Source organism: Neolamprologus multifasciatus, chromosome 19 (assembly GCF_963576455.1).
Source record: "Neolamprologus multifasciatus chromosome 19, fNeoMul1.2, whole genome shotgun sequence".
NCBI lineage: Eukaryota > Metazoa > Chordata > Actinopteri > Cichliformes > Cichlidae > Neolamprologus > Neolamprologus multifasciatus.
The window spans coordinates 18204207-18218817 of record NC_140457.1 but is presented as its reverse complement, the minus strand read 5'-3'; the positions used below and the strand labels follow the sequence as shown (position 1 = coordinate 18218817).

The 14611-nt window shown below is 43.1% G+C and overlaps 1 protein-coding gene across 1 annotated transcript in view; it reads right to left on the bottom strand.

Moving 5' to 3' along the window:
* Positions 1-14213, bottom strand: part of ltk (leukocyte receptor tyrosine kinase) — a 68992-nt gene extending 54779 nt beyond the window's left edge. The window contains exon 1 of the mRNA XM_085143143.1: positions 13924-14213. Coding sequence (XP_084999269.1) covers positions 13924-13975 — 52 coding nt within the window. The 5' untranslated portion in view covers positions 13976-14213. The remainder of the gene's footprint in view (positions 1-13923) is intronic.
* Between the last annotated feature and the right edge of the window lie 398 nt (positions 14214-14611).

The window sequence follows — 14611 nt, the reverse complement described above, 5'->3', positions numbered from 1 at the left end:
AGTTTGTTGAAGCGACATTTCCTACTGTTGCACAAGGCTAAATGCATTTAGGATTTCCTGTAAGAATGTGTTGTTTGTTGTTTGCTCCTAAATGAGCACCAGAAAAACCAGAAAACCACGATAACTCCGTTAGTATATACAGAAAAAGAGAATAAAGGCAGTCTGGATCTCAGCTGCTACCCAATCATAGCAGCAGACTTCGAACAGACTTCAAAACCCTTTCTGACATATTAATATCCTTGTTAAATGCCGACCTTCTCCTGTGTGTCTTTGAGAAAATGTGAAACATTTAAAGCCTAAAGCCAAACTGGGGTGAACTCTGAGTCATATTAGTGAAGAAACACAAAGCTGTGCTTAGATGTTGGAAAATGAATACAACAAAGGCATTTATGAAGTACGGCACCAACACAAATATATGTCATTGATGGATGTGCGGTTTTGTCCTGGTTCTGGAAGACTTGAACAGCTCTCCATTCTCTTGTAGACATCTGGGAGTGCGTGGGAATTTATCCAACTACTCCACATGTGTTTTGTGGACCTGTAGAAGGAGTGCTTACCACACCTCAAGGAGTGTCCTGTTAGGGAAGCTTTGGGAGTTTGGTTATCAGACCTGTTTTTGCAGGCTATTCTGTCCCTGTAGAAAGAGCCTGCTTCACACTGTTAGTAGTATATCAGACTGGTTTGCAGTGCATGTTGGACTCCACCAGGGTTGTCAGTTGTTATTGATTCGGTTCATAATTTTTATAGATAGAATTTCTTGGTACAGATGAACAATTGCAGATGATGTAATTCTACGGGCTTCATCAAATGAAGGCAGTGTGACGGTAAGTGTAAAGCAGCTGGGATGAGAATTAGGATCCCCAAGTCTGAAAACCTCAGTCAAAAAAGGATGATGTGTCCATCTCATTTCCAGGTTGGAAATGAGTTGCTGCTCCAAAGCGTTCAGGAATCTTATGGATTTTGTTTATGAATGAGGGAAGGAGATTGACACACAGATTAATGTAGAGTCTGCAGTAGTGCAGACGCATTGCAGAGCTGAGCTTATGAGCAAGGCTGCAGAGTTACTGGTCAGTCTTTATTCCTTCCTTCTTTCCTTCATCTATGGCAACAGGGTGTGGGGAGGGACCCAAAGAATGAGACTGTGCACACAAACAGCATCAAGTGTCTGTCCTCAACCTTAGAGATAGGGTGAATGGCTCAATCATTGGGGAAGGACTCAGAATAAAGTTAAGCTACGTCTCCACATTGAATGAAGACAGCTGACTTGGTTCAGGCATCTGACTAGGGTGCCTCCTGAATGCCTCTTAGGTGAGGCATGTCCTACTGGGAGCGGACCTTGGGCCAACCTAACACACTGAAGAGATTGTTTTTCGGCTGGCTTGGGCATACCTCAGTGTCCCACCTGATAAGCTGCAGGAGGCTGCTGAGGAGATTGTTTCGAAGGATTGATTATAACTAGAGTTCCTGCTGTGATCCCCCTTAAAGTGGTCCACAATATTGATTAATTTATTCTGGGAATTATTCTGCCCTATGGCAGCTGGGATGGGGTCTAACCCCTTCACAACCCTGAACTGGAGGAGCAGAAGAGAATGAATGCATGGATGGATCGATGGCTGGATTAGTAATAATAATGGATTGCATATATATAGCGCTTTTCAAAGCACTTTCCAACTCCACTATTCATTCACACACTGGTGGAGGCAAGCTACAGTTGTAGCCACAGCTGCCCTGGGGCAGACTGACAGAAGCGAGGCTGCCATATCGCGCCATCGGCCCCTGTGGCCAACACCAGTAGGTGAAGTGTCTTGCCCAAGGACACAACGACCGAGACTGTCCGAGCCGGGGCACAAACCAGCAACCTCCCGATTACAAGGCGAACGGCCAACTCTTGAGCCACGATTATTGTGGGAAACGGTCATTGTTGTCATTGTCATTAATTCTTTTAATATTGGGGTTTTTTTTGTTGCCTTAACGTACTCCAATTTACAGTTAAAAGATATATAGAAATATTTAACAATTTGGCAAAATAAATCCATTGGGTATCCTTGTTGGTCTTCAGACAACAATTCTGACGGCTAAAGAACCAAATGGGACAGGCGAAAAAAAAAAAAAAAAAAAGAAATATTTAACAAATGTCTCTATAAAATGCTATATGCATTTAATAGATGTCTGAGTCCTCATAAATATTTCTGGAAAATATTTTAAGGGCCTAATACTAAAGGCTACTTATGGATGCAAGTATGTTCTCTGGCATAATGCCTTGCTTTCTGAGTATATAACTCCTCAATCATTTTTTGCAGACTTCATCCTCAGACACACAGATCATCTTAGAGTTTGTTGCTGACTAAAGTGCAAAATAACTGATGTGCCATCAGCTACATTCTTAAAAACCACAATTCACCATTCAATTTCAGATTGACACAAAATAGTCTTGCAATGAGAGTATTCCCCTTCCCATCTTGTTGCAGTTTTATCCTTTTTTTTTTTTTTTTTTTAGAGTTCCAGAGTTTTTAGAGTTAATTATGATCCACCAGGGTCTGGAGCACGCTATTTGGGCTTTAAGAGCAAAAAGTTTAATTTGAAAAACTCAACACTTCTTCCAGAAGTAAACACCCACAGGATTTATTAGGTGCCTTGCTTTATGAGGAGTGAGAAGTGAATATATTTAAACTTCGCTCATTTTTGTCAGATTGTTTATGACCATCTGTATATTTACATGTTTTTTAAACACATACTCATAAATCGTAACAAGAGAAACTTCTCATCGTTTGGGTGTGATTTATTTATGTGTGTTCTTCTTTTTATAACTTTCAAAAATATCGGCAGATATTATCTTTAGCCTATCGGTGTAAGTTCTGGTAAAGACTGAAAAAGTTGTGGCCTGTGAAAAATTGTTAAACTTTTCAATAAAATTCACTGTGCTGCGAGCTTCAACTGAGAGGAAAAGGTGAAAAGCCTTGACTTTGAGATAACCCAGCAGTTGAGTAGGCGCCCCCTAGAGGTCAAATGCGACAATATTTGTAGAACTCAAGAGAATCTGTTTATTCTAAGTTTATTTTTTATTTAAAATAAAAGAAAAGAAAATTGCAGTGTGCCAGACTTCAAAACTTATTACCCTTCACCTCTGGGATACTAAAGATTTCCATTGTAATAAAATATTTCTGAACCCTCTTTGAGTATCGGGCTGCTGTTGACATACAGGACATCTCTGGAGATCTCAGAAACTGACACGGGTACTTATCAGTTCTTTTTTGAGGGTTTACAATTGCAGGAACAACTTATTAGCCCTTAGGGATTTTCTCCAACTCTGCATAAATATGACCTATGATTTTCACTGAGTTGAAGTCATAAAAAACAGTAATGAAACAAATTATACTCAGTCGTTATTTATTGAGGAAAATAATACGATATGGTAGGAAAAGTATGAGAAGGTGTTTTCAATCACTGGGATGAAAATAAGGGCCTGAGCGAGTGGTCTGTTTTTATTTAAAGAACAAGGATTTATCAAAGACTGCTAATTAGGACACATGTTCATGGAAGTGTGTAATGGCACGAACAAGGAGAGTTCTCTGGAAGTATATAAAGTATCAAATATCAGTACTGCTGTCGGTCCTATAAGTATTCATTCATGAAGCAATTTGGAATTATAAAAACAATGAGTGAATTCTAAAAAAAACACCCATCAATGTCCCAGAGGACAGTGGCTCATGCAGTGACAGTAGCCCTGAACACTGACACTAACCCTAGCAAAGAATAAAGACAATGTTTTTGGAGTGGCCTTAACTATGAATGCACTGATACAATATTTCCTAGTGTATCTGCTATATCCTCATTTGAAAAGCAAGACTGGTAACATGACTCATCCATTTAATTCAGTTTTATATTGCTTACAACATGTAGCACTTGCTTGCAGAAGAGCTAACGTAGCATGAGGGATGCTAATATAGGGTGACTAACCGTCCTCTTTTCCCTGGACATGTCCACTTTTCACGTTCTGTCTGGGGCATCCGGGTGGATTTTCGAGATTGATGAAAATGTCCGGGTTTTCCTACAGAGAACCCATATGTGTGACGTCATCCCCGAGCTGCGGCTTTGTGAGTTGTTGTTCTGCACTCACACACGGGACAGACAGTGCGCAGCAGCGCGCCTGGTGATGTTTAAAAGATGCCAAAGCGCAAAAGCAGCTTTTCAGACAAACTGCAAAAGAAATTTCCCTCGTACCGTCCCGGTAGTGGTAATTTTTCTTATACAGATGAAGCCTTATCTCTGTACCATTATTAGGTTTTTAAGTTATTTTTTGCCTTTGTTGACTAGTAAAAGCCTATATGACATTTTTGTTTCACCATTCATTAACCGCACAGAGAAGGCATCGTTTAAATATGTTAAAATTTTCTTTAAGCAAACAGTATTATTAAAGTTCTTCATGACTGGGCCAAGTGTCCTCTTTTTTGGAGATCAAAATATGGTCAACCTATGCTAATAGGGGCAGCTTGGGGGTATTTCACCTACTATTACAAACACTGGATTGCTGCATCCCTGAACTTAGTCCAACAAAAACACTGCTCAATTACCTGAAGTGAACATTTCACGTAAGGAAACCCATCAACACCCGCAATTGGTGCTATTCACTGAAAAAAAATTAACTGAAATCAAAGGTTAGCACCGGTTTTTGCATTACAAATGCAAAACATGTTATTTTGGTTGATAAAAAAAATATTTATGCTGCCTCACTTGGTTTTTTTTTTCTTTTCTTACTTTAGAACTTGTCACATTGGGTCATTGTGGGTCACAGTCATAAATCATGAAAAAAAAAACAGTTAGTTACAGGCTATTAATCATTTTCATTTATCTGAGGCTTTGAATTACAGTATTAAGCAAGAAAACAAAAAAACTAACTTAGACACTTGAAATGTTTGCCAAGTCTAAAATCTCACTCATTTTGAATATCTTGCCAAAGGTCAGCTTCATATCATGTTTCTGCCTAATTGTATCTCTGGACTATTTTAACAACCTTCTTTAAAAAAAACTTTTTTATGGAAAAAAGGGTTTGGCTTTGTCCCCACCCAAAGTCGCCCTTGAACATGGGCGACACACAGCTGGCTACTCATCTATCTGTTAGCCAGCCAGAAGAGGGAAGCCCCGGAGGTCAGCTTTGATCCTCTATCCCTCCCTCTTTTTGCCAGCAGTGGAAAAAGATCATTACCCTCAAACTACACCTGAGCAATAGACCAGCAACTTCACTACAAGGACACAGGAGGAAATACTCTCACTTGTCTCTTTGTGTTACAGGCTGTTGATGGCTCAGGAGGCGGATAGCAATAAACAGAAAGAGCCTCCAAGATAAAAAGACAGATGGAGTTCTAAAACATGAGGTTGATGCCAAAGCGTGCCAGACAACTTCAGAAAGGAGAAAGACTAAGGAAATGAGATATTTGGAAGAGGAAAGTGAGAACAACTTACATATGCAAATGATACAGTTTGCACCTCTTAAAACAGAGTGAACAGAGTGGTCATATAAATACAACAAATCCTCACACCAAGTTCCTGAAATATAAACACATAACTCCTCAGCAAGTTTAAAACTTGGACTTACCAGTTTATGCCTTAAATTCGCTCATCTTGGGTCCACCTTTCATTTTTTTTTATTTGATCTTGCCAAAAAAGTTGTCTTCTTTACCATTAATGCCACATTAAACAGCAGGTAAATTCTGGAGGTGAGTTTGGTTATTTTATATATAATAATAGTCACTCCAATGTTGAACTGACATGCTGTCTATGTGAACGAGCGAAGGGCACATTGCGTGCAGTAATTGCATTCAAACTTTGTTGATTAAGTGCAGAGTCTTTTAACATTCACAGAGACACATGGGGACCGAGACGCGTAAAATAAACACAGGTGATTGGAACTATCATTAAAGCCTCACACACACACACACACACACACACACAGACTGCGTGTTAGCACTGTTTGAAATTCACAATCAAAATCAGGTCCAGCAGTTAACCACATATTGAGTCAGGAAGCTCACGCATTCACTGCAGTCACACTTCCATTGTATTTACCTTAGAGTCCCAATAGAATAGTATGCATAAGCAATCCCATTTAGTTTCAATTAGCAGATATCGTGAATAACTATAAAAGCCAAAGTGTGATCAAAGCACAAGCTGAAATCTGAGGATACAGTCAATTTGGCCTCTGTTACTGGAAGCAGAAACAGGGTAAACTACTGAAAAGGGTCATATGGCAGAACGAAAACACGATCACAGGATCGGAATTTGACTCTTTGTACTGTATTTTTTTTCATATTTTAAATTCTTTCATGATAAAACGCATTCTTGCCAATTCACATTTTTTCAGGAAATCCCCAGTGGCATTCGGTTAATTGATAAAAAGAAGTGATTGATTGAATCAGTGTGAAAAGAATCACTTTGTCCTAAAACTAATGGGATAGTTGGCTTTTGTCTCTGCTTCTTCCTGTGCCATTTCGAAAAATGCAATCTTGGCACAACTCTTAGACATGAGGAGAAGGTAAGATTATGAAACTTGGATATCTGTAACTGTTTTCCACATTATTATTTTTTTGGAACATATATTTCCATTCAAGGAAGCGGTATCTACTCATACTATCAAGAAATCCTGTACCTATTCTGATGCTGGAATTATACTTTTCCTATCATTACAAAGTTCAAGAAGTGCCTAAACCACAAAAAAGCAGTAAATGCTATCAGCATACAACTTGTAGTAGTTGTATTGAGATATACTTGTACTGACGATAACTGTGATTATCCGAAAGTCTCCTTATATTTCAGTCGCATAGTTATAAGTGCACTGTTAATGTCTGCCGATAAGTTCCACTTTGTTCTTACTGTTTGCTGCGGTGATGACATCACATGCTTTTACGACGGACCTGCCGTATCACGTGTCCGGAGAGCACTAGGCATGCTTTTTTCCATGAGTGCGGGGCAATAGCGATCTCCAGCCGTGTGCGTTCCTGCGCAAATGTGAGTTCTACGAGTCCATTTCCACTTATAGCACAGGTTGTACTTTGACAATAATTACAGGGGGTTTAGGCTAGGAGATTTATCGAGATTGGTAGAGGCATGTGACTCACCACTGTAGCCTTTGTTGCGGGTTGGATCTGTGCACTGCAGTTGGGTTATTTAGCCACTAGAGGGCACTGAAGACCATGTAATTGTCGACTTTTCCTAATTTTGGGGCATTAGGTCTTTTTCTGTTGCCTGAGATATGCAGGTCTCCTTGTTTCCTGCCTGTTCAAATGGGATTGTGGGACTTTCTTGTGTCAGAGCATTCACCTCTGAGCATTATTTGTGTTACAGTTCGTTATATTGGTGTGATGTTGGGAAGTGATAATTGTTATATTTACATGTGATAATTGTTTCTCCTTGTTTCTTGTTATTCAGAACCACACATCTGTCCGCACCTCCCACACTTGTTAAGTATGCCTACTGCTGTACTGTTGAGCTGCTGTTAACTTCCATTAAAGTATATCCAGACATGTGTGGCCCACTCTCTGACCGGAGTTTAAGTCCTGAGGGAGCTATCATCCCAGCATCCCAGAGATAACTCTCTAACAAGTGGTCCTTCGAGCCGGATAGATAGCTACACTGAGGACGACGTGGAGTTTAAGCACCAGGATATCCCTGACATATCCGTGCGACGGAAAACTCAGCGAGAGAGACATCTCCCGGCTTACTTTGATGATTATGAAATTGAATATCGACCTAAATCAGCTACATCAACTGATAAACCAACAGCAGGCACAGAGGCAGGGATGGCTATAGATCAGCACTCTGCCAAGCCACGCTCGACCTCTTCACGATCACATGCCTCAGGTTCTCAACGCAGCAAACCTGGATCCCAGGCTAGTGGATACTCACCTTCGGGAGGCTCTATCATCGCAGGGCCAACTGATTTGCAGACAGCGATGTTGGAAGAGAAGATGAAGGGCATGGAGCTGAGTGCAGTTGGAGGGAGTGACAAGATATGCAATGCCCCTCCTCCGTCGCAAAGACAGTCCTCGCCTCTGGGCACCCAGGCTGGCCTTGCTACCACAGTTACGGAGTACTGAACGTCGGATAGTGAGAGACCCAGGGCAGGCTGAAACCTATTGTCAGGAAGTACATAAACTGGAGGTGGTAGGCTATGTTGAGGAACTATCACCTGAGTAGGTGGATTGTTCGAGCGAGTCATGGTATCTACACCACCATGTAGTTACCACAACAACAAGGCTAGACTTGTATTCAACTGCTCATACCAATACAACGGGCTGAGCCTCAACAGCCAGTTGCTTCCAGGTCCAATTCTGGGACCTTCACTGCTTGGGGTCCTCCTCTGCTTCAGGGAGCATACTGTGGCCATAAGTGGTGACATCAAGGCAATGTTCCACCAAATTCGGTTGCTGCCCGAGGACTAACCTCTGCTCCGCTTCCTATGGAGGTCTATGAGGAAGGATGAGGAGCCAAGCATGTACAAGTGGCAGGTTTTGCCTTTTGGTACAACATGCAGTCCTTGTTGTGCCACCTATGCCCTCAAAAGACATGTCAGGCACAACAGCCAATGTAATGAAGATATCTTGGACACGGTGGAGAGGACCTTCTACGTCGATAACTGTTTGCATAGTCTCCAATCTGCAGAGGAGGCTAAGACACTCATAGATCGGAGTTACTCGCCAAAGGGGGATTCGAGATTAGGCAATGGGCCAGTAACGTTCCATCGGTGGTGGAGCACCTGCCAGTGGAAGCCAAAGCAGCCAGCACAGAGCTTTGGCTCTCCCAGCACAGCCAAGACCCAGAAGAACCAGCCCCCGGAACTGTCTCACTGACCGCCTTGGATACAGGCATCGATTTGTGGAGTATTCTCTGCCCACACTGAGAAATGTTTATCGGGTGATGGCATTGCAGTATGATCCTCTGGGCTACTTCATACCCTTCTCAACACGAGCGAAGGTTTTAATTCAGGATCTTTGGAAGGCAGGAGTTGGATGGGATGAATAAATCCATCCTACGGCCCTACTAGACAGATGGACACAGTGGAAGAAGGAACTAGTGTACTTGCAACAGGTGGAATTACCAAGATGCTATGTCCCACCAAGAGCAGACACCGGGAGACCAGGTAGAGGGGCTCACATATTTTGTGATGCTTCCGAAAGAGCCTATGGAGCGTAGCCTATCTACGAACACAGGACTCCCAAGGCGACATCCACATGGCATTCATGATGGCGAGGTCAAGAGTAAGCCCCCAGAAACAGATTTCTATGCCATGTTTGGAGTTATGTGCAGCTCTTGCCGGAGCCCAACTGGCTAGAGTACTCGAGACCGAGCTGGCATTTCAACCCAGTGACATCACCCTATGGAGTGACTCAACAACAGTTTTGACCTGGATCCAATCTGATTCATGCTGCTATAAGGTCTTTGTTGTTACCAGGATTGCCGAAATACAAGATCTTACTGAGGTGTCAAGTTGGAGATATGTCAACACCAAGGACAATCCGGCTGATGACCTCACGCAAGGGAAAACCCTTCTCGAGCTGAGTCAACCAAACCGTTGGGACTCAGGGCCCACCTTTCCTTTTAACGAACCCTGATACCTGGCCAACTCTCCATGAAGGTGAAGGTCAAGAAGACAATGGGGAGCTGAGAGCAACAGCATTCTGTGGAACCACCACCACATGCAGTCCACAGCTAACGGTGCCAATTTCCAATTTTGGCAAATGGAGTGAAGTGGTTAAGGCTACCCATCGGATCCTTCATGGGGCGGCTGCTGATCACGAAAACCATGTCATGACTGCTACAGATGCATCAGCTGCTGAGCTGCATCTCCTGAAACAAGCTCAAAATGATAGCTTCCCCGAGGAATTACAGGCCCTGGCTGCTGGTAAGGCAATTCATAAGCAGAGTCGCCTGCTAACACTCACTCCGGAGTATGACCCGGCTATTGGGCTGATAAGAGTTGGGGGCAGACTCCGATGAGCAGAAGGATTGGACTTGGATGCCATGCACCCCATAGTCCTTGACCCGCAGCATCCGGTGACTAAACTGCTGATCAGAGAATATGATGAGGAGCTGTTGCACCCTGGGCCAGAACGAGTGTTCGGGGAGATGAGGAGAAAATATTGGATTCTCCGAGGAAGAGAGGCAATCAAGCGGCACCAGCACAGCTGTGGTGGGTGTCGAAGGTGGCGAGCCAGTCCTAATATTCCTCGGATGGCAGATCTACCCCCTGCGAGGCTGCGCCTATACAAACCACCATTTTGGTCCACTGGAGTCGACTGCTTCGGTCCTTACAACATCAAAGTAGGATGGCACACTGAAAAGCGTTGGGGTATCATATTCAAATGCATGACTACGAGCTGTGTGCATCTTGACCTGTTGAACAGCATAGATACCGATGCTTTTCTCATGGCTCTGCGTTGGTTTATTGCACGCCGGGGCAAGCCATATGAGATCCTATCTGACTGTGGCACCAACTTCAGGGGAGGAGAGACCGAACTACAGTCTAGTTTCTCAGCTCTTGAAGCCCCCATTAAAGAGCAGCTGGCGGAGCAGAGGATTGAGTTCCGGTTTAATCCACAAGGTTCCCCCCATTTTGGAGGTACTTGGGAACGGGAGATAAGATCTGTGAAGACAGCTCTTCAAGTGGTGCTGGGAGGCAATAAAGTCATAGAGGCAGTTTTGCAAACTGTGCTGGTCGAGGTGGAAGGGATCATTAATGCAAAGCCTCTCGGCTATGTCTCTTCGGATGTAGCGGATCCGGATCCAGTCACACCCAACTTATTGCTAATGGGGCGACAAGATGCATCACTCCCCCAGGTGATTTATGCTTTGAGTGAGATGCTGGGAAGATGGCGATGGCGCCATAGTCAGATTCTGGCAGACCATTTTTGGTCCAACTTCCTGCGTCACCATCTGTCTGATCTTCAGAAGAGACAAAGATGGCAGGGGGATACTGACAACTTAACCATAGGTCAAGTGGTTATGGTGGTTGACTCACAACTACCGCGAGCGCAGTGGCCTATTGGAAAGGTGGTCAAGGCCTGTCCAGGGCCAGACGGTCGGGTGAGAGCGGCTGAGGTGACAATCAAGGGACAGACATATCTTCGACCTGTTGCCAGATTAGTAAGACTCTCAGCCTGGGAGGATGAGGAGGACTGTAAACCCAATGATGCTTAGACTTTCGGTTGAAGAGCAAATTTACCACTTAAATTTGGGGGCGGCCGTGTCCAAACGTCTCCTTATATTTCAGTCACATAGTTATAAGTGCACTGGTAATGTCTGCTGATAAGTTCCACTTTGTTCTTACTGTTTGCTGCGGTGATGACGTCACATGCTTTTACGACGGTCCTGCCGTATCACGAGTCCAGGGAGCACTAGGCATGCTTTTCTCCATGAGTGCGGGGGAATAGCGATCTCCAGCCGTGTGCGTTCCTGCGCAAATGTGAGTCAAAATCCCTCCAGTTCTACGAGTCCATTTCCACTTATAGCACGGGTTGTACTTTGACGATAATTACAGGGGGTTTAGGCTAGGAGATTTATCGAGATTGGTAGAGGCATGTGACTTACCACTGCAGTTGGGTTATTTAGCCACTAGAGGGCACTGAAGACCATGTAATTGTCGACTTTTCCTAATTTTGGAGCATTAGGTCTTTTCTGTTGCCTGAGATATGCAGGTCTTCTTGTTTCCAGCCTGTTCAAATGGGATTGTGGGACTTTCTTGTGTCAGAGCATTCACCTCTGGGCATTATTTGTGTTACAGTTCGTTATATTGGTGTGATGTTGGGAAGTGATAATTGTTATATTTACATGTGATAATTGTTTCTCCTTGTTTCTTGTTATTCAGAACCACACATCTGTCCGCACCTCCCACACTTGTTAAGTATGCCTACTGCTGTACTGTTGAGCTGCTGTTAACTTCCATTAAAGTATATCCGGACATCACTCTCTGTGCCCCACTCTCTGACCGGAGTTTAAGTCCTGAGGGAGCTATCATCCCAGCATCCCAGAGATAACTTTCTAACAGTGATGTTTAAAAAAATAACATAATGATAGGATCTTAATAATACACATATAATGAAAAGACACCAATGCAGGAGTATGAGAAACAGTTCACTGAGCGGCCACTTGAGCCGCCCTCAAATGGCCTCCTAGACCCTGCTGATAAAATGCCCCAATTTAGAGAAGAGATAAACATGTTTACAGAATAGTGAGACGTCTACAAACCGATGGGGGACCTCACGGCACACACATCCATCATTTATAAAGTTTATCATGTTAATCAACACTAAGCACAAAATGGGACAGTGCTACCAACCTGGTTAATCACATCCGCCCTTTGATCACACAGTATTTGCCACAGCAGAGAAAGCAATTTTCAGTCAGATATGTATCAGCTGATCTGTTTTGCATTTCCACTTGAGTGTAATTGTAATTTTTATGGGCTTTCTATAATTATGGTTAAAGATTCTCTCTCCAACTCCCCACATGTAGTTTGAGAATACTGTGAATAGATAATGTTGCGAAAATCAAATATTGGCCGCACTGGTATGAGGAGACTATCCCTCACGAGTCGGATGCATGCTAGATGTGCCTCAGGCTCGGAGAGGGGAGGAGGGGGATCTGACATAATACTGTGAGTTTTGGCGGAGCTTATCCTGGACTCATTCCTGTCACTGGAGTGACTGCAGTAAGAGCCACTTACACTGATCCAGCCACAGTGGCTGCTAAAGCCAAGGGGAGGGGCTCCTGCATGTGGCTTTTGCTTGCCAATAAAAAAAACAAGGTGTTGTTGCTTCAAGTGGAGTAAGCTATCTACTGCCCTCTTTAGGTACATGTTGATTGGCTAAACATATATGATACATACAGCTATTCAGCTGAAAGAGAAAGCATGTGGTGCTGCATCAACCTGTGTGAAACATAAAAAATATATATGAGCATTTACCAGCAGTAGTACTAATAATAACTCCCCCCTCTAAAGAACAAATAACAAATCTGGCTTTCAGTAAGCATGAGCAGATCATTAAAAATAGCATTAGCATGTAGAAAGTGAACTAACTGTGCTGCATGAGATGGTTTAAAGCCAGAGGAAGTTACAGTGATGCTAATAAGCCAGCTCTAGTGGATCCCTGTGAGTGAGTTCACCATAATTTCCCTGACCACATGACATGCTTCTGCTGGTCACAAACACTCACTCTATTCATATGAAATTAAGCCTGATTGGATCTGGCAGGCAAGAAGCACAAACAAACGTGATTTTCTTCCAGTAAACAATGATTCGTGGATTTTATTTTTTTATTTTCTAAATACGAAAAAAGAGGGGGAAAGGAAGAAAATTCAGGCCTTTTTTGTTTAATGATATTTTCCTTTTTCATCTAGGTTTAACAAAACAAAATCTGGGCTAATCTGCTTAAAGCCTAAAGAAAAATGTCATATTTTCCTCTGTTTATTTAAGATAAGCAGTATAACCAACAGCATACAATTATTATGTAACCCCACTAACTGCTCCGAGAGCCCATTCCTTGCCAAGTCTTGTCGTCCTGCTGCAGTGTAAATGAATGTAAATCAAATTCCGTCAAGTGTTGCCTCCAGAGAAAATGACACCTCGCCTGATGTCGCTTCTCAGAGTGGATGTGGAAGCACCGCTGGGACGTGTGCGAGGCGGCGCGTTTTTGTGCCAAAGATTCATGATCGGATCAAACTGCAATAGACTCTGTCTAAACCCTGGACCAACTCTTCCCCGTGGCCCCTGTGAGTGGCACGACGCTGCAGAAAGGCTAATTAACGTGACACACTGTTGCCAAATGTGCCCATTCAACCACTTAAAGAAAACACAAAGTAAGCGCAAAAAGGAGACAGAAGACGGGAAAAGTTTTACCAAAACACTCACTGGAGTCAAAGTGCGTGACTTACTTATTAAAATGAAGAAGGGGAGATAAGTGTTGTGGTTTTTTATATAGTCCATGGCTCCTCTTTCTTCGGCGGCAGCTCCACAGAGAGTCCGTGTTGGGGGTTTCCTTGTTGGCACCTTTTAAGCCCTCATGAATACGCTGAAGAGAAACCCGGCTCGTGAAGTTAACGATTAACGGTCACACGCGCGCTCCTCCAGACACTATAGTTATTTCTCAAGTTGCGCACTGTTACTCATTCCGGTGATGCTGATGCTGCTGCAGCTCCCAGTGACGACAACCGCCCCAAACCCTCCTCCCTCCAAACCCTCCTCCCCTGCCTCTGCTCCCTTTCACTGCGTGTTAGTCACCAGTCAAAAGGGCTCCGAGTCCTAGAGAAGCTTTCAGCCTCACTATGCCCACATATGTCAAGACAGACTTTTATGGAAAGGACTCTGTGAACCAGCTTCTCAGGATTAAACGCCTTACCCTGAGAAAATCAAATTTAAAAAAAAATAAAGCGGAAATTATTGCATAATTGAAGTAACATCGCAGAAAATCATTAAATATTTTTCCATATTTCAGTTTTATCTGAACAGTGTCAAAAACAGCAAAAAGGGAACATCTGTAGATAAAATGAATGCAGTCGAATGCAATAGTCATATACTAGAGCCTACTTATATTCATGAAGACTAGCTATAAAGATACGCCTT